At 37.2% G+C, this 26,614-nt stretch overlaps 3 protein-coding genes across 5 annotated transcripts in view; all 3 read left to right on the plus strand.

Moving 5' to 3' along the window:
• LOC135688314 (uncharacterized) overlaps positions 1 to 9,809 on the plus strand; it is a 36,094-nt gene extending 26,285 nt beyond the window's left edge. For both annotated transcript variants that reach the window (XM_089113967.1, XM_089113968.1), the window contains exons 28-42: positions 145 to 235; positions 691 to 903; positions 1,637 to 1,688; positions 2,158 to 2,302; positions 2,820 to 2,910; positions 3,750 to 3,932; positions 4,333 to 4,392; positions 4,783 to 4,840; positions 5,896 to 6,040; positions 6,569 to 6,659; positions 6,983 to 7,051; positions 7,720 to 7,763; positions 8,024 to 8,159; positions 8,648 to 8,758; positions 9,087 to 9,809. In XM_089113967.1, the coding sequence (XP_088970093.1) occupies positions 145 to 235; positions 691 to 903; positions 1,637 to 1,688; positions 2,158 to 2,302; positions 2,820 to 2,910; positions 3,750 to 3,932; positions 4,333 to 4,392; positions 4,783 to 4,840; positions 5,896 to 6,040; positions 6,569 to 6,659; positions 6,983 to 7,051; positions 7,720 to 7,763; positions 8,024 to 8,159; positions 8,648 to 8,758; positions 9,087 to 9,203 (1,606 nt within the window). In that variant the 3' untranslated portion in view covers positions 9,204 to 9,809. The remainder of the gene's footprint in view (positions 1 to 144; positions 236 to 690; positions 904 to 1,636; positions 1,689 to 2,157; positions 2,303 to 2,819; positions 2,911 to 3,749; positions 3,933 to 4,332; positions 4,393 to 4,782; positions 4,841 to 5,895; positions 6,041 to 6,568; positions 6,660 to 6,982; positions 7,052 to 7,719; positions 7,764 to 8,023; positions 8,160 to 8,647; positions 8,759 to 9,086) is intronic.
• A 225-nt stretch (positions 9,810 to 10,034) lies between these two features.
• On the plus strand, positions 10,035 to 22,133 carry LOC135688210 (uncharacterized). 2 transcript variants are annotated; one of them, XM_089113970.1, is made up of 7 exons: positions 10,035 to 11,696; positions 11,995 to 14,305; positions 14,706 to 17,262; positions 18,496 to 18,546; positions 19,081 to 19,216; positions 20,054 to 20,164; positions 20,493 to 22,132. In XM_089113970.1, exons 1-3 carry the CDS (start codon positions 10,727 to 10,729, stop codon positions 15,274 to 15,276), a joined length of 3,852 nt encoding a protein of 1,283 aa, XP_088970096.1. In that variant the 5' UTR covers positions 10,035 to 10,726; the 3' UTR covers positions 15,277 to 17,262; positions 18,496 to 18,546; positions 19,081 to 19,216; positions 20,054 to 20,164; positions 20,493 to 22,132. The 2 variants fall into 2 exon arrangements, with proteins under 2 accessions (XP_088970096.1, XP_088970095.1); XM_089113969.1 differs by having other exon boundaries at positions 14,706 to 18,546; positions 20,493 to 22,133.
• A 981-nt stretch (positions 22,134 to 23,114) lies between these two features.
• On the plus strand, positions 23,115 to 25,756 carry LOC135688313 (uncharacterized). Its single transcript, XM_089113974.1, has one exon. It carries the CDS (start codon positions 23,590 to 23,592, stop codon positions 25,738 to 25,740), a length of 2,151 nt encoding a protein of 716 aa, XP_088970100.1. The 5' UTR covers positions 23,115 to 23,589; the 3' UTR covers positions 25,741 to 25,756.
• The last annotated feature ends 858 nt before the right edge of the window (positions 25,757 to 26,614 follow it).

A 26,614-nucleotide genomic window follows, 5' to 3' on the forward strand; every position in this document is an offset into this window, starting at 1 on the left:
GTTTTGGATTTATGTTTCTTATTGCACGAGTTTCTATTCGTTTCAATTTTGATTATCGTGAGTTTACAAGTTGGCCGAGAGCTTGAAAATAAGAATGCAAATTTCTTTCGCTAAAACTTACAGAAAATCTGCTTTATTTTCAAGGGTGATTGAATTTTGGCATGAATACACGGAACAAAGATTAGATCTTGTTATTCGCCTAGAAGACTATCAGCAGTCGTCTGTCAGAACCAAGGTAACTGAGGCTGATATAGAAAATGGTTTTCAAAACAGCTTATGCCCCTAGTAAATATGTTGAGATTTTATCTGGTGGTAGAAATTCTGTTATGCTCGTAGCAATTTGGCCTATGCTGTCGGAAATTTATCTAAAGCTTTCCATTAACAATGGTAGAAGGATAGGCAATGCAGCACTCTGACAGCTTGTGGCCCAAAGAACACAATAGAGAGAGAAGAACCTGATTACCCTTGCGGTTCAAAAGCTGTCAGGGAAGCCGAAGGCACTGAATTTGTAGCCAAATTTGTTAACCATATCTTTTTTAAAGGCCCCAAGTTACACACTGAATGTAGTTATAGTTTTTATATAGTTGAACGGAATTTCTTTTCTGGCTTTTAAAAAGATTTTCGTTTACAAGACGACCGTTAAAACATCTTTTGAAGCGTGCAAGGCTGAAAAACCGTGATCTTTTTCAGACGAGAAATGTTTTTGATTGGTGGAAACGCAGTGCTATTTGTTCCCGAGTGTTCAAAGAACGTCAGCAAATCCAGCATAGGGAACGTCAGATGGAGGCTTTTTTGCAATGGCGAAAAAATGTTAGGCAAAGAAAATCTGACAGTCATTATAGAGCACTGATCACAAAGAAAGCATTTCATAATTGGCTTCAGAAGTGTGTAAATATAAACAAGGTGTGTATTGAGTAAAACAGTATAGTTGTTTTTCTCAAAAAAATCAAAGTCGTCTCAATGGCGTTTTTTAGCCAAATTCAATTTTTGGCTTCTTCAAACGTTGCTTGCATATTCGTGCTCTACTCCATTTTGCTTTAATTTTCCAATACTTTTGTTAGAATAAAGATTCCCTCCGGTTCAGCAGCAACTTAATATAGGCCGATATTCAGTACCATTGATTGTTGCGAACACCTTAGAAAAAAATTACGCTGTTGTGAAAACATAAGGTACTGTTTTCCCTGGAACAGAACCACTAACAACTACATATCATTCAGCTGAATAGGAAATATTTTTGGGAAACCCGGGGGTATACTTTGGAAAACGAAGTCTAAGTTTTCTTGTAGTTTTTAGAATTTAAAAAAAACAGCTCTTCTAGTGCTTTGGTACATAATAGCGTTATTCGTAGAGGTTTTGATAAAAGAACCCCCCTGTCACCTAAATTGCGTTCATGAAAGCTGCAATGATAAAGAAGTCTTGCTCTTAGGTATGTTGATGCCGTGAGACACTATCCGGGATTTTTATGGGGACTATTTGCCATACTGAATTTTCAAGAAGGAATGGCTTAACCGAATCGTTTTCTTTGGCGTAGATTGTAATGAATTTCATTAACTTTTACAGAATCCACACTTTTAATCATTAAAAATTGATATTCATGAGAGACTAACATGATTATGAATTCGTTTTAATTCGACAGCAACGAAGGGTAGTTGTCATTGCTGCTAAGAAATGGCTTTCGCAAACGCAAGGTAAGGACACATTATGTTTCTTAAGCCACACGATATAGGCCTTGTTTCTGTAAGGCTCAATTAATGAAATGAGCAAGATATTTCAAATTGCAAGTAAAAGGCTCGCAGTTATAACTGTGGCCCTTGGTCGAGCAAAGTTGACAGTGTTAATGTCTGTGTTGGTTAATGTATAAGAAGAAACAATTCTTAAGGAATCCAAGGATTAAACAGAAAATCAGTCAATTAGCTAAATGGATTTCTATACGGATCTTCTTATTTTCATAAAGCAGGTCTAACGGAAACTTTAACTCTCAGAACATTTATTTCCTAGCTATACCATTAACTTAACGTTTTCCTTTAAAGGGCATGCAAACCATGAAAGAACAAAGCACATCTTTTTAACACATTTAAATTTTCTAAGCTAACAACTTATATCCAGATATTCTTGAGTATACCTTTCACTCACCAGTCATCTGTTACTATTTGATAGCGCATTTGGCCCTTGAAGAGACGGCAAAGATTTTCTTCCAAGAACGAACAAAGGACCTTTTGCAAAGTACGTTTATGCAATGGGTTGACAGTGCAAAGGGTCTGAAAATTGCACGGATTCACCATGAGCAGCATCTAACGACAAGGTAGGATTTTCTTCTAGAACCATTCAAACGTGTCGAGTGAGTCAGTTTACAGACTGTCTGTGTTGGTGTGGCCATTAGTGAATCAAGTATTTTCATGACCCCCTGTACGTAAGTATATACAAGTCTATGCAACTATTTTCAGGGCCCCCTATGTTTAAATCTAAGTACCCACTAGACGTAGATAAAGTTGTTTCGATCTTTGCATTTCCTATCAGACACCTTTGGACATTGATTCGTTTTATCCGTGAATCCTTGCGACTGACAAAGTTTTTTCTCCGATTCTAACTCTAATATCATCGATACCTTACATCAACCCCATAGAACCTGAAAGCATCTCAGAGTTTCAATTTTTGCTACTTCTACATAAATGACCAAAATTTACAGCAAGGAGAAAAATTGATTTTAGCTGTAATCTATATTTTCATCAAAGTTATATCTAGCATTTTTTCCTTATTTTAATCTTAATATCATCAATTATGTTAGTATGCTATTAATATGCAATCATGTTATTTTACAGTGCAATAAATTACTGGTTCGTGAAGACAAGAAGAGCAAAGGAACTCAGGGAGGCCCGAGTCACTGTTGAAACAATTGTTGAAAATAACTTGGTATATATTTTTACGAAATATTTGCTTTTCTCTGAAAAAATCTTTGAACACCAATTTACTACTTTTATATAATCAACTATTAGTTGTTTTTATACATGAAAATGCAAAGAAAATGTGATCAAATCCATTTTTAAAGTAAATCAGAAAATTTTTGGTTTGTTATTCATTATCATCATTATTACAAATGTGGTCTATTGGAACAATTTTTTAAATAGATTGTACAAGAAGAGTCTATTGGAATATTTTTCTAAATAAATTATGCAGAAAGAATTTATTGGAATATTTTTCTAAATAGATTATGCAAAAGAGTCTATTGGAATATTTTTCTAAATAAATTATGCAGAAAGAATTTATTGGAATATTTTTCTAAATAGATTATGCAAAAGAGTCTATTGGAATATTTTTCTAAATAAATTATGCAGAAAGAATTTATTGGAACATTTTTCTAAATAAATTATGCAAAAGAGTCTATTAGAATATTTTTCTAAGTAGATTATGCAAAAAGAATCTATTGGAACATTTTTCTAATTAGATGTTAAATCATGATTCAAACTTTAATATTCTTTATAAATTATTTTCTTATTTGATTTTGCACTTGGGATTCCATTAACCAACGGTATCAAGTGACCAAGAAAATCAGATTATATACAATTTTTTGCTTCTCCTCGATTGTTTCCAGTACATTAAAGTTCCCATACTTTGGTTGTTATTGGGATATGTTGGTTGTTATGTTGCCCTTTGAGATATTGTACAAGGAATCTCTTACAGCCCTGCGCATGCTAACTGTCGTTAAATATTATAGTTTCAATGTAAATTCAACTAATTATTCGTTATTTTAGTTGGCTGTGGCATTCGAAAAGTGGATAACATTCTATAAACATGTACAGAAAAATGACATGGTTTTAGAAAATTACTTGGAGTTGAAGCAGCAAGAAATCCTCAAGCTTTGCTTGGTGAACTTTAGAATCAACGCACTCAAAGGGAGATCAGAAAAGCATTGTAGAGCACTACTTCAGAGAAAAGTATGCAGAAATGTTTAATATAGAGTATTGATATTATGCTTTTGCTCTCAATGAATTATTTTTTGTACGTCAAATCCATTGCTGTACCAGGAATATATTGCCCATTTTCGCATTTTGAACTATTTTTGTTTAAGGATTTATAAAAAGCAGATATTAAATAAGATAGTAAAGAAATTTTTGCTGCAGAATCTTGCTTTGCTCTTTAGTGAATAGGCCTAAGCTTTAGAGGCCTTACTCTATGCATGAAAACTTCATGCATTTTTAAGGCTATGCAGAAAAAGAATTAAAAATTCAAATGATCTGAGCTTCGTTTGTATATTTCTTCGCCTTTTGCTTACCTTCTTTCTTGCAACACGAGAGTGCGCATCGCTCCTTCTTATGTCATATGTGATTTTTGCAGACATTGGACACGTGGTTAAATGCAGCCTATCGAAGCAAAGCATTGGCGAGAATCAAAGAGGTACTCCACATGATTTCACTTTATATTTCGATGCAAATTTCCTTAACATCTCAACAGGCAAAGTTTCAACACCTAGTTGAGTTGGTGAAGAGACTCTTGCCAAGATCCGGCAGTGTGACTCCGTGCACCTTTCACGTTGAAAGCAATGATAACTTAACTTTTCCTCAACTTCTTCAATCTTCTTGACGAAGCTCTTCAATCATATGTATCGAATATGTGTATCAAATCAAATTTATACATACACTTTTAAATTTAACTGTGGTAATAAAAAGTAAAATCTGAGAAACTTTCTTAATCTATTGTATTTTATCTTTGAGAAGGCATGGGTGGAATGTTATGTTGTTTGATTCTAATGAGATCAAATATCTTAGTCACTATGATCTTTTATAGCGCTTGCTGACAATCACTGTTCGAAAATATGCAAATATCTGGAGAAAACGAACCAAAGGTCGGTTTTATTTTAATATAGCAGGTTACTTTCCTCTTACCTCGGTGTAACATGTGTAACACTAAGATACAATTTTAACGTAGTTTATTTTCAAAAATGTATTTCAAAGTAACAAGTGACATTAACTTGTGAAGCAAGTTATGAGTTGATACTGATTCTATATTTCACAATCCTCAAGAAACTAGCTTTTGTTCCAGACCCCTAACTTGAAATTAGAGGAACTTTACTTTCAAGTTAGGGGCCTGGAGCACAGGCTACAAGAAACACGCCTTTTGTATCGTTTAAGCTGCTGGTGATCGAAAAATTTGAGACTGAGGGGTTTAGTTTTTCAATGTAAAATTTAGCACCAACAACTTCCAGTACAGTACTGGATAGCGTTATGGAAATATGACCAAAAGCCTGTGTGGTTACGCAGAGGCTTAATCGAGAGAAAAAACTAATATAAATTGCAATATTTTATCATATATTTAAGTGTTAGCTGATCAAAAAATAAAATCTCTGTCTACTAGTTGCATCTATTTGTGTATAAATAGGGGTGTGAAAAAGGACGCCTACACAAGGGTAAGGGGCAAAGTATTAAGAAAAAGGCAAAAATTAAACTTTCGTTTCCTTTTTTGAAAATGACGCCTTCCATTTTTTTAAAGTTGTGTATATTAGTAAGCAAGGCTGTAAGGAAGTAGCACAAGTAGCACAGGAAACATAGGTAACATAGATGACACAAGTAACGCCGGTAACACAGCCAGTACAGGTAACACAGAGAACACGGCTAGCCAAGTAACGCAGGAACATAGGTAATACAGGTAACACAAGTAACGCCGGTAACACAGCAAGCACAAGTAACGAAGAGAGCACAGGTAACAGAGTAACACGGCTACCCAAGTAACGCAGGAACATAGGTAATACAGGTAACACAAGTAACGCCGGTAACACAGCCAGCAAAAGTAACGCAGAGAGCACAGGTAACAGAGTAACACGGCTACCCAAGTAACACGGGTAACACAGGAACATAGGTTGCAAAACTCAAGTTATGCTGACATTGAGTTGTCCTATTTTAGCTGTGGTTGGCTTAGAAAGTATTGCTGATGCCCAAAGAAAGAAAAAAGATACAAAAGATCTTAAGAAAAGGTTCCAAGCTTGGATGCTTAAAACCAGAGGAAAAACGCTGGCAAGGATGTGCTTTCAGGGAAATTTGTTGAGAAGGTAAATGCATTATTTGTTTTCTTCTTAATTCTTGTATCGTATTTGCAGTGATGCAAGAACAGGGCATGTCTCATTAAGATTGTTTGTTACACATTGTTATTCTGCTAACAAAAATATATCAAATTTGATACGTTCCCGTTGTTTTGTGCAAAGACTCATTCGATTCGCTTGCTTGGACAATTGTCCTGTCTATGGATGGCATTATGAAATTATTAACACTATGCTAAGAAGCTGTTTTGAAGAAACATGCGGTGTTCGGGGAAGCCTGCACTCGAAAGGGCAACGGGGGCAAAGCAAAGCAAAGATAAAGAGCAAACAATTCTTATGCAAGGAATAGTACTCAGTTTTGCGAGGGCAAGGCACAGATGTCCTTGGCGGTGTTAATAATTTTGAAATAATTTCGAAATGTTTGCGAAATTTTTCTTATAGGGAATGATGAAATGTGGCCTAAATAATTATAGGGCGTATCATAGATACATTTTTCTCTCTTTAGACAAGATTCTCTATTTCTATTGTTTGATTCCATAGTAATTTCATTCGATGGCGAAGGCGCACCCAGCGCAAGATGCTTCTGAGGAAAACTTTAGAGTCTTATCAAGAAAAACAAAAGAAAAAACAGGTGAGACTCAGATAAGAGTTAACTAGCATCTTCATAATGATTATGCAGTTATGCATAATGACATTTGTAGTTTTTGTATTTTTGCCATTTTCTTTTTGTCTTATCAAGAAAAACTAAAGAAAAGACAGGTGGGATTTAGATGAGAGTTAATTAGCATCTTTGCATATTATTCCGCAGTTACTGTAATTGTGTTTCCTGCTATGTTGTGTTTCGGTTACTCTCTTCCTTTTGTTTTTTTTTGTCCTTTTGTAATTTCACTTTCCTGACTGTCTTGTTAAATAATTTCAGGTGAATAATCAAAATAATTTAATTTATATTGCCAGCTTCAAGAGCAGTTTCAGACGTGGAAGGAAAAAATGAAACAGCTGCAAAAAGATAAGAAGATGGAGGAGGTTTGTACATCATAGCTATTGAAAAAACATAAAAAATATTTAGTTCCTGAATATAATTGACAAGAAAATATGAGAAATGGTTTATTAGTTTAACGTAAAGCTTGCAAGATGTTTAGTGACATAGTTTCAGGCTGTGTGCATTAATTAGAAAATCTGTTTTTCAATTGATTACTATAAAGCTTTAGAAAATAGTTTTGTAGGACACTAAGAAGCGGTGCTTATCGATCGGGTCTTTGATTTTTTCACCTTGTTATTCCTTCGCCTGCAGCTACAGAGAGCTGGCGACTTTTAGTGAAGGTTTCGTCGTGTCACCCACTCATCCTTGGATGTTTTGTACGCCACCCTAACCATTGAGCCATCCTCACAAATAACAAAACCTTTGGTATTTTGGGGCAAAATGAGAGGGTGCTGTACCACTGTCCACTCAATCCGTGAAATGTGAAGACTGTAACCTGCCAGACTGATTGAAAATTTTTCTTTGAAAAGAAAATGTGAGATTGACTTGATATGAAAACAGGAAAACAAAACATGATACACCATCAAAAGTAAATTTACCTTTTACTGGCAGCTGTAGCCAAAGCCTCAATAATTATGATGGCCATTTACTTTATTAGTCATTAAGAATTCATAGAAACTGTAAATAACAATTTTTATCTTTTAACTTGAAGGTTCATGAACAAATTGCAAGGGCACATTTCCGCAAATCACTGATGTGAGTACTGGTTTTCTCTTTGAGTTCAGCTTAATAACGAGTCCACATTCTATTTTTTCTCATTCCAAACCAACCCATTTTTTTATTTTCTATTTTTCGTTTTACAGTTTAAACAAACAGTTTCCTTTTTTGTCAAACTCGTAATATTAGCCTCCTAGGCCAATGTCTTTGGTCTATCCTTGCTAAATCTCTTCTTATGTTTTCCAATGAATTATGCAGATTGATATCTTAAACTAATCTTTATTTTATTCATTAATTAGGGAGAAGTGCTTCTATGGATGGCGAAAGGAATGTTTAGTTGAGCGAATGCGAATGAAATTGGATTTAAAACTTTGTGCCCAGTATTTTTCTGTATGGAAGGATCAGAGCTTAGGATCGAACAAAGCTGAACGCGCAGTGGGTTCATTTTCAATATATACTTTTAATGTGTTCTTTCTTTCCTGCGCATGGGAAAGTAGTGAGGCGGAAGTCTGTCGTGATACTTATGGTGATGAGATTCATATAATTATGTTGCTTATCCATGTACATTTTTGTTTAACATTTTGGTCTGGCTCCTTCAATTTAAAGCAGAAAAGTATTTCAAAAATATAATGGCGGTACACAGATTCTCTCTCGTCTTTTCTCTTCTACAATTTAGATTTCAAAACTAAATACAGTTTCAAGTTAACATAAACTAAATTTTTTTTCTCGCATTTCTCACCAATTTCTTTCAACACTTCTCTGGCCTCCAAAACTCTCACATCTCAATACTGTCATAACGAAAAACGTTATAATGTAATGTTTTTTCTATAATTGGGCTATCTTATGCTGGTTTAGTATATCAACTTGAAAAATCTACTGTTCATAGCCCCCGTGCTTACTTATTGAATTTTTTTTCGGTTTAGTATGATCAAATGCTGTTGGAAAGGTCTTGGAAGCGTTGGAGGAAAGTGAAAATTAAACTAAAAGTAATAAGAGCTATGGAGATGCACGAGACACGACAGCAGCTTTCAGAGGTATGTTGAGAGAGTAATTGATTCTTGTTATGGCTAGAAACATATGAAGTCACCCTACGTGCCTCGTACTCATATTTTGATCGAATGATTCGTACGTACTCGCAAAGGGCAGACTAAATTGTTTCGAAATGTCGAAAATTCCCATAAAAAAGAATTTGCAATAAACAACTATCATTGTTCAGATAGAAAGGGAAAGATTTTTTGCTGAAAACAGAAAAATTATATTGCCAACCAATCAAGTAATCTGATTTTAATGTGTAGGTATCAACTTCATCAAGCTCTCAACTTTTCAAGGTAAATGCTTAATTATCTGGTTTTAAATTTTTAGGTGTTCTCTGCGTGGTACAATTATACCTACATACGACGTCGTGCTCTTAAGGAATTTGAACTGACAAAGCAGAATAAAATCTTCAGAAAATGGATGCAAGAATACAACAAATCTTGAGAGACGGCAAACTAGCGTTGATTTGGGAACACAAACGATTTCAACGGGCCTATGATACACGTTAAGCTGATATTTTCAAAAAAGATTTCGATATATTATTGCCGTTATTTTTAAAAACTCTTGAAAATTCTCTCAAAATTTTTTTGACAACACTTTTCCTGACTTTCTCACATCTAAAAACTTCTGCATAGAGTCTCTTTGTCTTTAGTTGCATTTTCATTGTCGATTTTTCTTTTTAAAATTTATCCGATTTGAAAATGATCTTACCGTGGGGATATCTTATGTATGGCCTAACACGAAGACCCTATCCTCTTCGCAACTAGCTTTCATGAGTACAAGAGACTTTTTACAAGTACTGGCTTTTCATGATAGACCCGACTTTTAAGAAGTAAAGTTGTACAGTAAATCCTAGGTTTTGTATGCATTGTAATTAATACGAATAAATATATTTTAAATTACTAGATTTCATGAATGTTTGTTATTATTTATATCATTGTAAATAACAACACTGTGAAAGATATTGATAGAAACAATTTTTGTGCTTATAAATTTTGGAAATAATTTTGATTTGAAATTTTGACTATGCTGTAGATAAGTTGATTGACAATAGATATACCTAAATATCCTAATCTGGCCGCCATTTTTATTTTTAAGCCTTTAGACATGAAGACATTTTCAAATATAGGACGAGTTTATGCTTGATAGTTTGCTAAAGGCACAGGACGATGGAGAGCCCTCCCTTTTCCCATGAATACTCTTATGATTAATATATAAAACTATGAAAGCCCTAACGTAATTTTAGCAAACCAATTTCAGACCACTGGCAACTCGGTTTCTGTTTGGCTTGGCCACTAGTTGTTCATCGCCTCTAAACGAGTTTATATGAATTTTACAGTATATTCAACGCAGAATTCTCGCGTTTTTACCGCATATCTTGCGCTTTCATCGCATTGCTTTTAAATTTGACGTCACTGATAACCAAAGAAATCTCACGTCACATTAGAAGAGCTTCGATGTGAATTCGCTTCAATTCTGGTTGAGTTACCGTTGAGTGAGGACCGTTCTGCCGTTTAGGTGAAATTTCGCTGCTTACCTGTGCGTATTTGGAGGAAATCGATCGTGTTTCAGCGTTAAGCTGAATTGCTTTACTTTTATTTAATATTCTTCATTAATTTTACAAATTTTATTGGAAGTTTCAAGTCAGAAGTTGAGAAATCTCGGCCTAGAGCGAGAAAGGTTGGTATCTCTTTCAAGTCAAACTTCTTTTTCAAATCACAAATTCTTACCAAAGAACTACTTAAAGCTAAGATGTATTAAAGTAATACTTGGTGTGTTTAATTTCTTTCACTAGGAAAAGAGTTTTCTTATTGATTTTTGCAAGTTCTCAGGTTTTCTGATGTTGACTTGATCTACTATCTACTTCAGGAGAGCGGTTCGTTTTCGAAGCCCAAGTCACCCTTTGGAAGGGTACACACGTGCATTCCCTTGACCCTCTATCGTGTTTAGGTAGGGGCAAGGAAAGAATGTCGTGTTCAGAAGAGGACGAGGTCATAAACCTTGAAGATTCTGCAAATTCTGAAGGTAAGACGGGGCTGAAAGGCGTACACCTGCCACCTGATGTCGTCGATAGGTGCGATTGGAGTGAAGGCAAGAGCAATGCGACAAGAAAACCAGTCCGTGTGAAGTGGTTTGTGCCACCACCAGTGGTGCAACCGGCTGGGAATACGGAACAAAATGAAGATAGAGAAGGTCAGAGAACTGACACTTTGAAAGCTACAAGTGCCAATACTTTTGATGTTAAGGAAGAAAGCAAAGAGGCTTCCTGGCAGAAAAGCCAAGAGCTGAAGAAAAAGAGGCTTAGATGGCAATTAGAGAAATTAAGAACCACGGAGACTGCCACTAAGCACGAAAATTTGTACCCAGAAGTAAAGGAGGTACATGCCAAAGCGACACAGACACTCAATACCCAAAGCCGAAAAGGGCTGGACGAGAAGATGATGTATAAGATGAAAGAAAAGCAACTGAGCCAACAGGTTGATCAGCTGAAGAAGGAGCTAGCGATATGCAAAAAGAAACTGGCCAAAGAAATACGCAACTTTGAGAAGCAGGAAGTAAGGAGGTTGCTAACAGCAGACAAGTCAGTTCTAGACTCTGAAAATGAAGACATCATCGTGGAGGGGAAAGGCCAATTGGAAAACCGCTGCTCTGTTTCTGAGAGCGAGAAGAAAGACCTGAAAGAGAGACTGGAACAGTCTGAGTCTGATAATGCCCGAATGAAGAGAGAGCTGGATGATCTGGCTGCTAAGTTCAGTGCAATGCAAAGAAACATGGAAATTGCAAAACCTCTGAGTTCGGGAATTCAAGGAGAGGCTGTAAAGAATACCGAGGCTTATGAATCAGAGTTCGTCGATAAAACAGGGTTGGTTCTCGATAAAACTATATCTAATCGCAGCCAAAGCGAAGTTGGTGCTGGAGATGATCAATACAAAAAGAGTAAGTATTGAAGAATTCATAATCATATCTTCGTGAGTCAATTGACGGCTTTTAATTAAAAATTCTTCGAAATTTCTTTGAGAATCCAAAAAGGGTTTCTTCTCTTTCGTAGCTAAGTTTCAACCTAGCTGTAAAAACGATTTTTAGACATTTCAGCCTCAACTTGAGCAAACAATACAAGTGTAGAAATTTTTTGACTTTTGTTTCGATCTTCTTATTACCATGACCGTTTTTGCTTAACTTCAACTAACCAATGATTTGAATTGTTCTGAAATTTAGACAAACATTGCTCTTTTAGGTTCAAAGAATCGAAGTTACTTGGATCGAAGAGAGCAAGAGGTTTTGTCAAGGGGTGGATTTATCCATCATGTCGATGACTTCTCCAACAAGAGTGATGACGAAATCAGCTTGGGAGAGTTTTCACCTCGTAGTAGAGATGAGGCCTCTACTAAGAAAGGGAAATGGAGGTTGATAACGAAGACAAAACGTATGAGGGAGACTGGATACGACAGTTGTGAGGGTGATGATATTTCTTTCAAGGGACAAGGGTTGGTCCTGGGAGCTGTTACGTACAGTGAGAGCAAGACCAATCTTGTTAAGATAAAGAAAGGAACTTTTCGCAGAAAGGAAAGGTATAAAAAGGTTCATTATACCATGGAGAAGAAAAAAGGCCTCATGAGCTTTATCCGTGACTGGAAAATGAAAAGGCGTCTGAAGAAAACTCGGGAACCAGAAGTGTCAGCCAGCAGAGATACAGTCGAAGGACCTGGTACAGATAATGACGTAGTTCCCATTAGAAGTAATTACAGTGAGACAAACCTTTGTCGCAAACAGGGAACCTTGTGGGATGGCCGGCAGGGAAGTCTAGAGCAGTGGGGTATTCAAGACAATGCTCTTTCTGAGGATAGTAGTGGGTCAAACGATCACAGAATTGTGGCACAAAGGCAAGCAGAGAGACCTGCGAAACCCGAGAGTTCTAAAAAAGAAAAGGGAATGAACGGAAGAGTAAAGAGAGAAGATCTCAAGAGAAAGGGGTTGCTAAGCAGTTTGAGAGGATGTTTTGGAGGTAGAAAAGGCAAAGTGTCAGACTGCAATAGTGAAACATATGGGGCAGAGAATACCCCGTATAAAGATGACACAAAGTCTAGTACAAGGACTGCATCTATGGAGTCAAAAACAGAAGTTCGCCGTATTTTGTTTTCTGATCAAAATGAGCCTAAAAATGTTCAAGCCTGGGTGTACAGCGCTGACAGTGATGAAAGTGGGAGTTATACTGGACATAGAATGTTGAATAGGAACTCTCTTGTAGTTGATGTTCATCCGATGCAAGGAGTTGATGATGATGGAAAGGATACTAGAGCTGAAAAAGAAATGCAATTGAAACGAACAATCCTTCAGTTAAGGGAGGAAAATGCACGGCTCAAGACATATGCTTCAAGAAACCAGCAGCAAAATTCATGCGAGGTTTGGTCAAGTAACCAGATGTCAACTGATTTCCATGAGTTGCAAATAGTGAAGAGACAGTTAGGGGATGTGAGAAAGGATTTGAGGGAAGCGGCAAGAATTGCTGAAGAAGCAAATGGTGAAGCTAGGCGTGCAAAAGAAAATGAAAGCAAAGCAACTGCGGTAATGGAAGAATATCGTAGAAAATATGAAGCACTCGAGGAAAACCACGAGAAACTGCAAAAAGAAATGGATGTTATTCTAGAGGAGGCCAAAGGAAAGGAATTCCTCTTTGAACAGAAGGTGCGAAAAATTGCAGGCTACAGAGAGCAAATAAAAGAAGGAGAAATGTTGAGATGTGAGCTCAAAGAAAGATATGAAGAAGAGGCCAGAGAGCTACAAGAGGAACTGGAAGCCTGTAAGCAAAGATGTGCAGAATTTGAAGTTCTGGAACTGGAAAAGGATATAGAGCGAGGCAACGCCATGAAGCTTGAGGAAAAAACAAAAGCTTTAGAGTCGATGGAACAAACCCTGGAGTTGAAGAAACTCGAAACCGAAAGCATGGGGAAAGAGGTCGATGAGCTGCAAGCCATTCAGATGGTTTTAAAAGATAAGGTCTTGGAGCTAGTTGTGAAGGAAAGTATGCTGGAAGATCGAGAACAAGAGCTAGAATCAATTAAGGCCGAATATAGTGAACTCAAATTGCGTGAGCAAGCCTTGGAAGATGAAATTATTGAAATGAAGTTGAATAATAACATTTCGGATGTGTTAATAGAGCAACTAGAGAGTGTTAAGAGAGAGAATGCTGATTTGAGAACAAGCAAGGCTAAATTGGAGGAGAAAATATTGGAGCTTGAAATAGTTACAATAAAAGAGACTGCCAACGATAATGGCAACTTGATCGAGTCCCTACAAAAAGTGGATTCGCAGTTAAATGTTACTTGCCCGGAGGAAAGTGACTGTGATGAAAGAAAAGATGTCGGAAATGAAAAGGAGGCTGTGTGTTCGAGTGAAGTCCTCTCAGAACGACAGAAAACTGTGTCCAATGGAGCAATAGTACAGCAAAGTGGAGCCATGAAAGGGCCTGCAGATGAAAATGTCATATCGCAGTGGGATGCAAAGGCCTTTGAAATCGAAGATTCCCAATTGGCAGCTACCAAAAAAGGGTCAGATTATTTTTTTGATGTTGTATTATAATTTGGTCAAGTTCTACATATATTTTCATTGGCTCCGATGTCTTTTAAACAGGAAGACTTTTGCAAGAGTTGTCCCTTGTATCTGCCTTGATTGAACGAAGGGGTTATTTCCAGGCCAAAGAAAATTGTTCGAAGGTAGAGAGGCATATGAAAAGCATAACAACAAGACCTGCCAAACATAGCCATTCTTGCCCTTATATTTCATTTTCATGGACTCTTTTGGGGTTCGAGGTCGCGTATATTTGAGTTTTTATCCCATTCTATATCCACTACTAAACGTTCTCAAAAGTTTCGTTTTAGTGAATAACGTGAAATCTCTATGCTCATCATGTCCTCAAGAGAATTTGAAACAAAGATTTATTTTATACAGGGACCTGGCATTGGAGAAAAAGGAGCTCGACCTTAATGAGTACCCGAGTGACGATTACTCTGAATGTGATGATTACGATAGAATACCTGAAGAAAGAGACAGTGAAGACGAAACGACAGAACCAATTGGTTCAGTTGTAGAGCAAGGGACAAAGCAAAGTGCTGATGATGATGGCGAACAGGCGACTTTGGTTGAGGATAAGCAAGGGGAACCAGTGGCCAGTGAATCGCGCTCCTCCTCTACCCTTGTATCAATGGCAAGGGGTATAGACGATCCTCTCTCGGCCGAGTCTTTGCTGAAGCATTGTTTATCAGCGAATCGCGTGGTATACGACAAAGAAGCGGTTAAGAGGGAGTTGTGCATAGAGCAGTTTCCTTCGATAACCCTTGAGGAAGGCGAAGTTGTGGGTTACCCAAAGGGAAGGTGCAAACAGTCAAGAGCAAAGCCAGAACATTATGTCGATTTCGTACTGTCGCCAGCAGAGCTCACTGTCAAGTACGACCCGGGCTTTGAACATTACGAGCCACTACCACCCTTTACAGAAACAAAAAAACCAAATAAGAAAAACTAAATATTTGAAACAGTAACAGTTTTATTTTAATTGATTGATTGTTACGACAATACGTCGTGTGGCCATTGTAAATACAGAAAGTTTTATATTTTATGAATTGTGAAAACAATGTTGTTTATTTGTAGTTGATCCTTCTTTGTTTATCAGATTTGCTGATGTTTTCACAGGTGATTGTATCAAACTGAAACTGCTTCAGTTTTGCGTTGGCAAAATGCGTATCTCAGTTTTAAAGATAAAGAGATATTGGTTTTTCTGAAAAAGGATAAAAGAAAGAAGCCGTTATGACTAAGATCGTTAATTGAAGTACACGATGCTACTATTCCATCGCGAAAAACTTCAAATAAGAAGCAAACAAGAATATACTCAATAAAGTTCCCATTTTGAAGTAAACTTGGAAGTTAAGTTTCTGATTTTCGATGCCAAATGTCAATCTGTAGATTGTTTTCATGCACATGGTTTTTATGCTAAAGTTGCCCATTTAATTTTGATTTTTGGCCCATTTTATCCGATGTTTCTACTTGAATGTTTGGTTTGTGAATTACCTTTGTTTGCTGTCATCGGCACTTGAATGTGGAAAAGGAAAGTGACATTTTCTGCTAGAAGTGTTGGGAGAAAGGGGAAAGGGAGAGCCCCTGATTGTTTTCGAAATTGCAGATTCTTCTGAGTATTTCGTGACTGTACCTAAAATGCGAGCTGATTGTTCTCCAGAAATGCAAAAATTTACCTTGGTCATCAAAATTAAACGATCAAAATGCAGCATTCATTTTACAGTTTTGAAATTCCAATCTAAGTACATAACACAACTAAACAATATAATGAAACTAACAAATGTTAAGGGAATCCTGTTAACAAAAGTTCGGAGGGACTGTTCTTCATCTTTAGAATTTGATTTTTGAGCCCAATTTTGGGTTTTTGCCACGTCAATTCTAGATTTGTTAAACAGTTGTTTAAGATCGCGAAATTGATAAACATCGTTTGGGAAGCTATGATTCGCAAGAAAGCCATAGCAACCATTTGATTTTGGTGCAAAAAAATGAAGGGCGGTCATGTTCTTGCAATGCTGTGATTAAAATCTCTCTTTTGCGTTTGTGATGGGTTTGGTTCATGGTCTCCGTGTGAATTTGATGCTGGATTGCAATATAAAAGTCGCAAGTATTTTCTTTAAATCATTTTCGGCTCCTGAAAGCTTTTGTTACGATTTTGTCTTGACATCTGTATTCTCTCGCTGTTATGGGCCTAAATGACGAAAACAAGAGTCACACTTGATATGGATGGAAAAATAAAGGCTGTCATTGAAGAAGCTCTGTTCAATGCTAGTTTGACCACAAGGGATGATTTAACTGAACATATCATATCAAAACTTGAGATGAAAATTATGGAATCCCGTGGCAACAAACTTGAACGTGTAACAAAACCTTTGGTCGACAAAGTAAGTCCTCTCGAAAGCAAAATGGAGGTATACGAAGCCCATCTCAGAGAACTTGAGGAGAATGTAGATGATGCAGAACAATACAATCGGCGTTCCTGCCTCCGGATTTATGGCATCCCCCTTTCAGAGAAAGAAACCTCAGCTCGGTGTCTTAGTAAAGTAAAGGAGATATTTGATAAATTTTAAGTAAGGGTGCCCGCAGAAATCATAGATAGAGCATATAGAATTGCCAAGGCAAAAACAAAACCGGAGATCAAATACGTGAACAGGCAGTTATCGTAAAATTCAATACCTGGGAGACGAGAGTTGCTGTTTAACATGACAAGGAAAAGCTGAATGATGTAGCAATTAAACCTGACTTAACACCTCGCAGGGCTAAACTTGATTCTCTTGCACGTGAAAAAGCTAAAGTCTCTGACAGAATCGAATTCGCCTTCGTGGACATAAATTGCCGCCTTGTCCTGAATACAGAAGAAGGATCGCTAGAATTGTTAATGCTGAAGAAGGGCTGGGAAAACTAACAGCGATGCGTGGTTCAGTTTCTTGAACCTTTTAAGGTCGTATTCTTTACTTCTTACTCTTGCGTTCCATACTTACTCCGTGTTGATATATATATTAATTTCAGTAGGCCAAACAGTAAGAATTTTTGCTTCATGATCATGGCTTACTTAAAAGTTATTTCCTTAGGTACCCCAACAAGGTAGAACAAAAAATATCTTTTCATTTGAATATAAGCTGTTTTTCTTGATAGGAATTCGCATTCCTTGTGTGAAATTTATAATGAAATAATTGTCGATAATTTATAATTTATAATATTGTCGAGCATACAGTATCACGCCTCTGTACCGTTCGTCAAATCAACATCAACAGTCCCAAGAGAATATCGAGCAATTTAAGCCAGTGCTTCCTAATTGCGGTGCACGGAAAAGTGCATCACGTGAGAAAATCTACAATTAACTGGGATGGGAATCGCTTAACTTGCGTCGATGGAGTAGGTGTCTTGTTCTTTTTTATAAATTCAATAATGAACTGACACCAAATCATACAAAAGTACCAATTCCACAAATCCCAGAACCTCCTTACTCTTTTCGTAAACCCAATTTGTTGGGAAAATTTGTTCTAGAATCGTCAGGTGTGAGCCAAATTTGTACAAAAGCCACTTTTACGCTTTTACAAGATGAAATGCTACTTTAAGTTTTGTTGTATGGCTATGAAAGGCTACCAATTGTTGTTAATAGAGAAATAATCATGAAATGCTATGAAAGGCTACCAATTGCTGTTAATAGAGAAATAATCAAGGGAATTCTAAGATATTTTTACTCATCGAAAAGATCTCAGTAGATCAGCGCTGCCTTCCCTATTCACAAACACTGTCTTTCTGTTTTTTTCTTTTTTTTGTGCGTAATCAAAGGATGTTCCAAAGATGTAGCTGGGTGTATATAAAAATCCAACCCCTCCCGGTATATGTTTTTCCTTAATGGGTGTTTCGCGTATTCTATTGTTTGATTCCATCGTAATTTCATTCGATGGCGAAGGTGCACCCAGCGCAAGCTACCTCTGAGGAAAACTTTAGAGTTTTATCAAGAAAAACAAGAGGAAGAACAAGTGGGATTTACATGAGAGTTAATTAGCATCTTTCATATGATTCCGCAGTTACTGTAATTCTGTTTCCTTTTATGTAGCTGGTTACTCTCTTGCTTTTGTAGTTTTTGTCCTTTTGTAATTTCACTTTCCTGACTTTTAGAATAATTTCAGGAGAATTATCAGAATAATTGTAGTTACATTACCAGCTTCAAGAGCAGTTTCAGACGTGGAAGGAAAAAATGAAACAGCTGCAAAAGGTAAGAAGATGGAGGAGGTTTGTACATCATAGCTGTTGAAAAAAAACGTTAAATTGATTTTTGCAAGAGAAGATTGTCCGGATATACAAAGTAAAAGGTAAAAACAGCTCAGAAATATATCATGGAGGATAATTCTGGAATTTTTGAAATTTAAAATAAGATAGAAAGTATTTAATTCCTGAATATAATTGACAAAAGAATATGAAAAACGGTTTATTAGTTTAACGTAAAGGTTCATGAACAAATCGCAAGGGCACATTTCCGCAAATCATTTATGTGAGTACTGGTTTTCTCTTTGAGTTCAGCTTAATAATGAGTCAACATTCCATTTTTTCTCGTTCCAAACAAATCCATTCTTCACTTTCTATTTTTCGATTTACTGTTTAAACATTTTTGACACAAGTATGCATTTTTGTCAAACCCGTAGCATTGGCCAATGTCTTTGGTTTATCCGTGCTAAGTCTCTTCTTATGTTTTCCAATGAATTATGCAGATTGATATCTTAAACTAATCTTTATTTTATTCATGAATTAGGGAGAAGTGCTTCTATGGATGGCGAAAGGAATGTTTAGTTGAGCGAATGCGAATGAAATTGGATTTAAAACTTTGTGCCCAGTATTTTTCTGTATGGAAGGATCAGAGCTTAGGATCGAACAAAGCTGAACGCGCAGTGGGTTCATTTTCAATACATACTTTTGATGTGTTTTTCTTTCCTGCGCATGGGAAAATAGTGAGGCGGAAGTCTGCCGTGATACTTATGTTGATGAGATTCATATAATTATGTTGCTTATCCATGTACTTTTTTGTTAACACTTTAGTCTGGTTCCTTCGATGTAAAGTAGAAAAGTATATCAAAAATATAATGGCGGTACACAGATTCTCTCTCGTCTTTTCTCTTCTTCAATTTAGATTTCAAAGCTAAGTACAGACTGTCATTTTTATTTCATTTCATTTTAGAATTATTTATCCAGGGTACAAATTCAGTCTAAATACTGTTTTACATTTGGCCCTGCAAAAACTACTTACAAAATTAAAAAGTTATATACTATAAAATTTATAATAAAAAAGGCGGAATAATGCTAAATCAAAGATGTATAAATTTAGAACAATACACCTCAATATATAAAAAAGGATTATTTTGCCTTGAGTTTGGACCTGAAGGCATTGATTAAGGGAGCCATTTTTGTGTCCAAATTGAGACTGTTCTAGAGACTGGCGCCAGGATACGCAAAGGATTTCTGGTCATTGCCAGTTCTAAACATGGGTATTACAAGGTCTGTTTTAGAGTTTCGTAACTCTCTTGGATGTACCCTGGATCATTCTTCTCGCGTTTTTCACCAGTTTATTTAGACAGTCCTCTCACATCTCAGCGCTGTCATAACGAAAAAGGTTAAAATGTAATATTTTTTATATAATTGGGCTATCTTATGCTGGTTTAGTATATCAACTTGAAAAATCTACTGTTCATAGCTCCCCTGCTTACTTATTGAATTTTTTTTTGGTTTAGTATAATCAAATGCTGTTGGAAAGGTCTTGGAAGCGTTGGAGGAAAGTGAAAATTAAACTAAAAGTAATAAGAGCTATGGAGATGCACGAGACACGACAGCAGCTTTCAGAGGTATGTTGAGAGAGTCATTGATTCTTGTTATGGCTAGAAACATATGAAGTCACCCTACGTGCCTCGTACTCATATTTTAATCGAATGATTCGTACGTACTCGCAAAGGGCAGACTAAATTGTTTCGAAATGTCGAAAATTCCCATAAAAAAGAATTTGCAATAAACAACGATCATTGTTCAGATAGAAAGGGAAAGATTTTTTGCTTAAAACAGAAAAATTATATTGCCAACCAATCAAGCAAACTGATTCTTATGTGTACGTATCAACTTCATCAAGCTCTCAACTTTTCAAGGTAAATGCTTAATTATCTGGTTTAAAATTTTTAGGTGTTCTCTGCGTGGTACAATTATACTTACATACGACGTCGTGCTCTTAAGGAATTTGAACTGACAAAGCAGAATAAAATCTTCAGAAAATGGATGCAAGAATACAAGAAATCTTGAGACAAGGCGAACTGGCGTTGATTTGTGGAAACAATCGATTTCAATGGGCCTATGATACACATTAAGCTGATATTTTCAAAAATGATTTCGATATATTATTGCCGTTATTTTTAAAAACTCTTGAAAATTCTCTCAAAATTTTTTTGACAACACTTTTCCTGACTTTCTCACATCTAAAAACTTCTGCATAGAGTCTCTTTGTCTTTAGTTGCATTTTCCTTGTCGATTTTTCTTTTTAAAATTTATCCGATTTGAAAATGATCTTACCGTGGGGATATCTTATGTATGGCCTAACACGAAGACCCTATCCTCTTCGCAACTAGCTTTCATGAGTACAAGAGACTTTTTGCAAGTACTGTCTTTTCATGATAGACCCGACTTTTAAGACGTAAAGTTGTACAGAAAATCCTAGGTTTTGTATGCATTGTAATTAATACTAATAAATATATTTTAAATTACTAGACTTCGTGAATGTTTGTTATTATTTATATCATTGTAAATAACAACACTGTGAAAGATATTGATAGAAACAAGTTTTGTGCTTATAAATTTTGGAAATATTTTTGATTTGAAATTTTTGACTATGCTGTAGATAAATTGATTGAGTAGAGATATACGTAAATATGCTAATCTGGCCGCCATTTCTATTTTTAAGCCTTTAGACATGAAGACAATTTCATATATTGGACGAGTTTATGCTTGATAGTTTGCTAAAGGCACAGGACGATGGAGAGCCCTCCCTTTTCCCATGAATACTCTTATGATTAATATATAAAACTATGAAAGACCTAACGTAATTTTAGCAAACCAATTTCAGACCACTGGCAACTCGGTTTCTGTTTGGCTTGGCCATTAGATGTTCATCGCCTCTAAACGAGTTTATATGAATTTAACAGTATATTCAACGCAGAATTCTCGCGTTTTTACCGCATATCTTGCGCTTTCATCGCATTGCTTTTAAATTTGACGTCACTGATAACCAAAGAAATCTCACGTCACATTAGAAGAGCTTCGATGTGAATTCGCTTCAATTCTGGTTGAGTTACCGTTGAGTGAGGACCGTTCTGCCGTTTAGGTGAAATTTCGCTGCTTACCTCTGCGTATTTGGAGGAAATCGATCGTGTTTCAGCGTTAAGCTGAATTGCTTTACTTTTATTTAATATTCTTCATTAATTTTACAAATTTTTTTGGAAGTTTCAAGTCAGAAGTTGAGAAATCTCGGACTAGAGCGAGAAAGGTTGGTATCTCTTTCAAGTCAAACTTCTTTTTCAAATCACAAATTCTTACCAAAGAACTACTTAAAGCTAAGATGTATTAAAGTAATACTTGGTGTGTTTAATTTCTTTCACTAGGAAAAGAGTTTTCTTATTGATTTTTGCAAGTTCTCAGGTTTTCTGATGTTGACTTGATCTACTATCTACTTCAGGAGAGCGGTTCGTTTTCGAAGCCCAAGTCACCCTTTGGAAGGGTACACACGTGCATTCCCTTGACCCTCTATCGTGTTTAGGTAGGGGCAAGGAAAGAATGTCGTGTTCAGAAGAGGACGAGGTCATAAACCTTGAAGATTCTGCAAATTCTGAAGGTAAGACGGGGCTGAAAGGCGTACACCTGCCACCTGATGTCGTCGATAGGTGCGATTGGACTGAAGGCAAGAGCAATGCGACAAGAAAACCAGTCCGTGTGAAGTGGTTTGTGCCACCACCAGTGGTGCAACCGGCTGGGAATACGGAACAAAATGAAGATAGAGAAGGTCAGAGAACTGACACTTTGAAAGCTACAAGTGCCAATACTTTTGATGTTAAGGAAGAAAGCAAAGAGGCTTCCTGGCAGAAAAGCCAAGAGCTGAAGAAAAAGAGGCTTAGATGGCAATTAGAGAAATTAAGAACCACGGAGACTGCCACTAAGCACGAAAATTTGTACCCAGAAGTAAAGGAGGTACATGCCAAAGCGACACAGACACTCAATACCCAAAGCCGAAAAGGGCTGGACGAGAAGATGATGTATAAGATGAAAGAAAAGCAACTGAGCCAACAGGTTGATCAGCTGAAGAAGGAGCTAGCGATATGCAAAAAGAAACTGGCCAAAGAAATACGCAACTTTGAGAAGCAGGAAGTAAGGAGGTTGCTAACAGCAGACAAGTCAGTTCTAGACTCTGAAAATGAAGACATCATCGTGGAGGGGAAAGGCCAATTGGAAAACCGCTGCTCTGTTTCTGAGAGCGAGAAGAAAGACTTGAAAGAGAGACTGGAACAGTCTGAGTCTGATAATGCCCGAATGAAGAGAGAGCTGGATGATTTGGCTGCTAAGTTCAGTGCAATGCAAAGAAACATGGAAATTGCAAAGCCTCTGAGTTCGGGAATTCAAGGAGAGGCTGTAAAGAATATCGAGGCTTATGAATCAGAGTTCGTCGATAAAACAGGGTTGGTTCTCGATAAAACTATATCTAATCGCAGCCAAGGCGAAGTTGGTGCTGGAGATGATCAATACAAAAAGGGTAAGTATTGAAGAATTCATAATCATATCTTCGTGAGTCAATTGACGGCTTTTAATTGAAAATTCTTCGAAATTTCTTTGAGAATCCAAAAAGGGTTTCTTCTATTTCGTAGCTAAGTTTCAACCTAGCTGTAAAAACGATTTTTAGACATTTCAGCCTCAACTTGAGGAAACCATAGTGTAGAAATTTTTTGACTTTTGTTTCGATCTTCTTATTACCATGACCGTTTTTGCTTAACTTCAACTAACCAATGATTTGAATTGTTCTGAAATTTAGACAAACATTGCTCTTTTAGGTTCAAAGAATCGAAGTTACTTGGATCGAAGAGAGCAAGAGGTTTTGTCAAGGGGTGGATTTATCCATCATGTCGATGACTTCTCCAACAAGAGTGATGACGAAATCAGCTTGGGAGAGTTTTCACCTCGTAGTAGAGATGAGGCCTCTACTAAGAAAGGGAAATGGAGGTTGATAACGAAGACAAAACGTATGAGGGAGACTGGATACGACAGTTGTGAGGGTGATGATATTTCTTTCAAGGGACAAGGGTTGGTCCTGGGAGCTGTTACGTACAGTGAGAGCAAGACCAATCTTGTGAAGATAAAGAAAGGGACTTTTCGCAGAAAGGAAAGGTATAAAAAGGTTCATTATACCACGGAGAAGAAAAAAGGCCTCATGAGTTTTATCCGTGACTGGAAAGTGAAAAGGCGTCTGAAGAAAACTCGGGAACCAGAAGTGTCAGCCAGCAGAGATACAGTCGAAGGACCTGGTACAGATAATGACGTAGTTCCCGTTAGAAGTGATTACAGTGAGACAAACCTTTGTCGCAAACAGGGAACCTTGTGGGATGGCCTGCAGGGAAGTCTAGAGCAGTTGGGTATTCAAGACAATGCTCTTTCTGAGGATAGTAGTGGGACAAAGGATCACAGAATTGTGGCACAAAGGCAAGCAGAGCGACCTGCGAAACCCGAGAGTTCTAAAAAAGAAAAGGGAATGAACGGAAGAGTAAAGAGAGAAGATCTCAAGAGGAAGGGGTTGCTAAGCAGTTTGAGAGGATGTTTTGGAGTTAGAAAAGGCAAAGTGTCAGACTGCAATAGTGAAACATATGGGGCAGAGAATACCCCGTATAAAGATGACACAAAGTCTAGTACAAGGACTGCATCTATGGAGTCAAAAACAGAAGTTCGCCGTATTTTGTTTTCTGATCAAAATGAGCCTAAAAATGTTCAAGCCTGGGTGTACAGCGCTGACAGTGATGAAAGTGGGAGTTATACTGGGCATAGAATGTTGAATAGGAACTCTCTTGTAGTTGATGTTCATCCGATGCAAGGAGTTGACGACAACAGGAAGGATACTAGAGCTGAAAAAGAAATGCAATTGAAACGAACAATCCTTCAGTTAAGGGAGGAAAATGCACGGCTCAAGACATATGCTTCAAGAAACCAGCAGCAAAATTCATGCGAGGTTTGGTCAAGTAACCAGATGTCAACTGATTTCCATGAGTTGCAAATAGTGAAGAGACAGTTAGGGGATGTGAGAAAGGATTTGAGGGAAGCGGCAAGAATTGCTGAAGAAGCAAATGGTGAAGCTAGGCGTGCAAAGGAAAATGAAAGCAAAGCAACTGCGGTAATGGAAGAATATCGTAGAAAATATGAAGCACTCGAGGAAAACCACGAGAAACTGCAAAAAGAAATGGATGTTATTCTAGAGGAGGCCAAAGGAAAGGAATTCCTCTTTGAACAGAAGGTGCGAAAAATTGCAGGCTACAGAGAGCAAATAAAAGAAGGAGAAATGTTGAGATGTGAGCTCAAAGAAAGATATGAAGAAGAGGCCAGAGAGCTACAAGAGGAACTGGAAGCCTGTAAGCAAAGATGTGCAGAATTTGAAGTTCTGGAACTGGAAAAGGATATAGAGCGAGGCAACGCCATGAAGCTTGAGGAAAAAACAAAAGCTTTAGAGTCGATGGAACAAACGCTGGAGATGAAGAAACTCGAAACCGAAAGCATGGGGAAAGAGATCGATGAGCTGGAAGCCAATCAGATGGTTTTAAAAGATAAGATCTTGGAGCTAGTTGTGAAGGAAAGTATGCTGGAAGATCGAGAACAAGAGCTAGAATCAGTTAAGGCCCAATATAGTGAACTCAAATTGCGTGAGCAAGCCTTGGAAGATGAAATTATTGAAATGAAGTTGAATAATAACATTTCGGATGTGTTAATAGAGCAACTAGAGAGTGTTAAGAGAGAGAATGCTGATTTGAGAACAAGCAAGGCTAAATTGGAGGAGAAAATATTGGAGCTTGAAATAGTTACAATAAAAGAGACTGCCCACGATAATGGCAACTTGATTGAGTCCCTGCAAAAAGTGGATTCGAAGTTAGATGTTACTTGCCCGGAGGAAAGTGACTGTGATGAAGGAAAAGATGTCGGAAATGAAAAGGAGGCTGTGTGTACCAGTGACGTCCTCTCAGAACGGCAGAAAACTGTGTCCAATGAAGCAATAGGACAGCAAAGTGTCACCATTCAAGGGCATACAGATGAAAATGTCATATCGCAGTGGGATGCAAAGACCTTTGAAATCGAAGATTCCCAATTGGACGCTACCAAAAAAGGGTCAGATTATATTTTTGATGTTGTATTATAATTTTGTCAAGTTCTACATATATTTTCATTGACTTTTGCAAGAGTTGTCCCTTGTATCTGCCTTAATTGAACGAAGGGGTTATTTCCAGGCCAAAGAAAATTGTTCGAAGGTAGAGCGGCATATGAAAAGCATAACCACAAGACCTGCAAAACATAGCCATTCTTGCCCTTATATTTGCTTGTTACTTTCATGGACTCTTTTGGGGTTCGAGGTCGCGTATATTTGAGTTTTTATCCCATTCTATATCCACTACTGAATGTTCCCAAAAGTTTCGTTTTAGTGAATAACGTGAAATCTCTATGCTCATCATGTCCTCAAGAGAATTTGAAACAAAGATATATTTTATACAGGGACCTGGCATTGGAGAAAAAGGAGCTCGACCTTAATGAGTACCCAAGTGACAATTACTCTGAATGTGATGATTACGATGGAATACCTGAAGAAAGAGACAGTGAAGACGAAACGACAGAACCAATTGGTTCAGTTGTGGAGCAAGGGACAAAGCAAAGTGCTGATGATGATGGCGAACAGGCGACTTTGGTTGAAGATAAGCAAGGGGAACCAGTGGCCAGTGAAACGCGCTACTCCTCTACTCTTGTATCAATGGCAAGGGGTATAGACGATCCCCTCTCGGCCGAGTCTTTGCTGAAGCATTGTTTATCAGCGAATCGCGTGGTATACGACAAAGAAGCGGTTAAGAGGGAGTTGTGCATAGAGCAGTTTCCTTCGATAACCCTTGAGGAAGGCGAAGTTGTGGGTTACCCAAAGGGAAGGTGCAAACAGTCAAGAGCAAAGCCAGAACATTATGTCGATTTCGTACTGTCGCCAGCAGAGCTCACTGTCAAATACGACCCGGGCTTTGAACATTACGAGC

Source organism: Rhopilema esculentum, chromosome 19, assembly GCF_057945365.1.
Source record: "Rhopilema esculentum isolate cy_ngs chromosome 19, ASM5794536v1, whole genome shotgun sequence".
In the NCBI taxonomy this organism is placed as follows: domain Eukaryota; kingdom Metazoa; phylum Cnidaria; class Scyphozoa; order Rhizostomeae; family Rhizostomatidae; genus Rhopilema; species Rhopilema esculentum.

Bases quoted from the DNA above. Each gene is read 5' to 3' on its own strand.
- LOC135688210 (XM_089113969.1), top strand. From the start codon at position 10,727: ATGTCGTGTTCAGAAGAGGACGAGGTCATAAACCTTGAAGATTCTGCA. The intron at 11,697-11,994 runs GTAAGTATTGAA...TTGCTCTTTTAG, and splicing joins AGATGATCAATACAAAAAGA to GTTCAAAGAATCGAAGTTAC. The intron at 14,306-14,705 runs GTCAGATTATTT...TATTTTATACAG, and splicing joins TTGGCAGCTACCAAAAAAGG to GGACCTGGCATTGGAGAAAA.
- LOC135688313 (XM_089113974.1), top strand. From the start codon at position 23,590: ATGAGGGAGACTGGATACGACAGTTGTGAGGGTGATGATATTTCTTTC.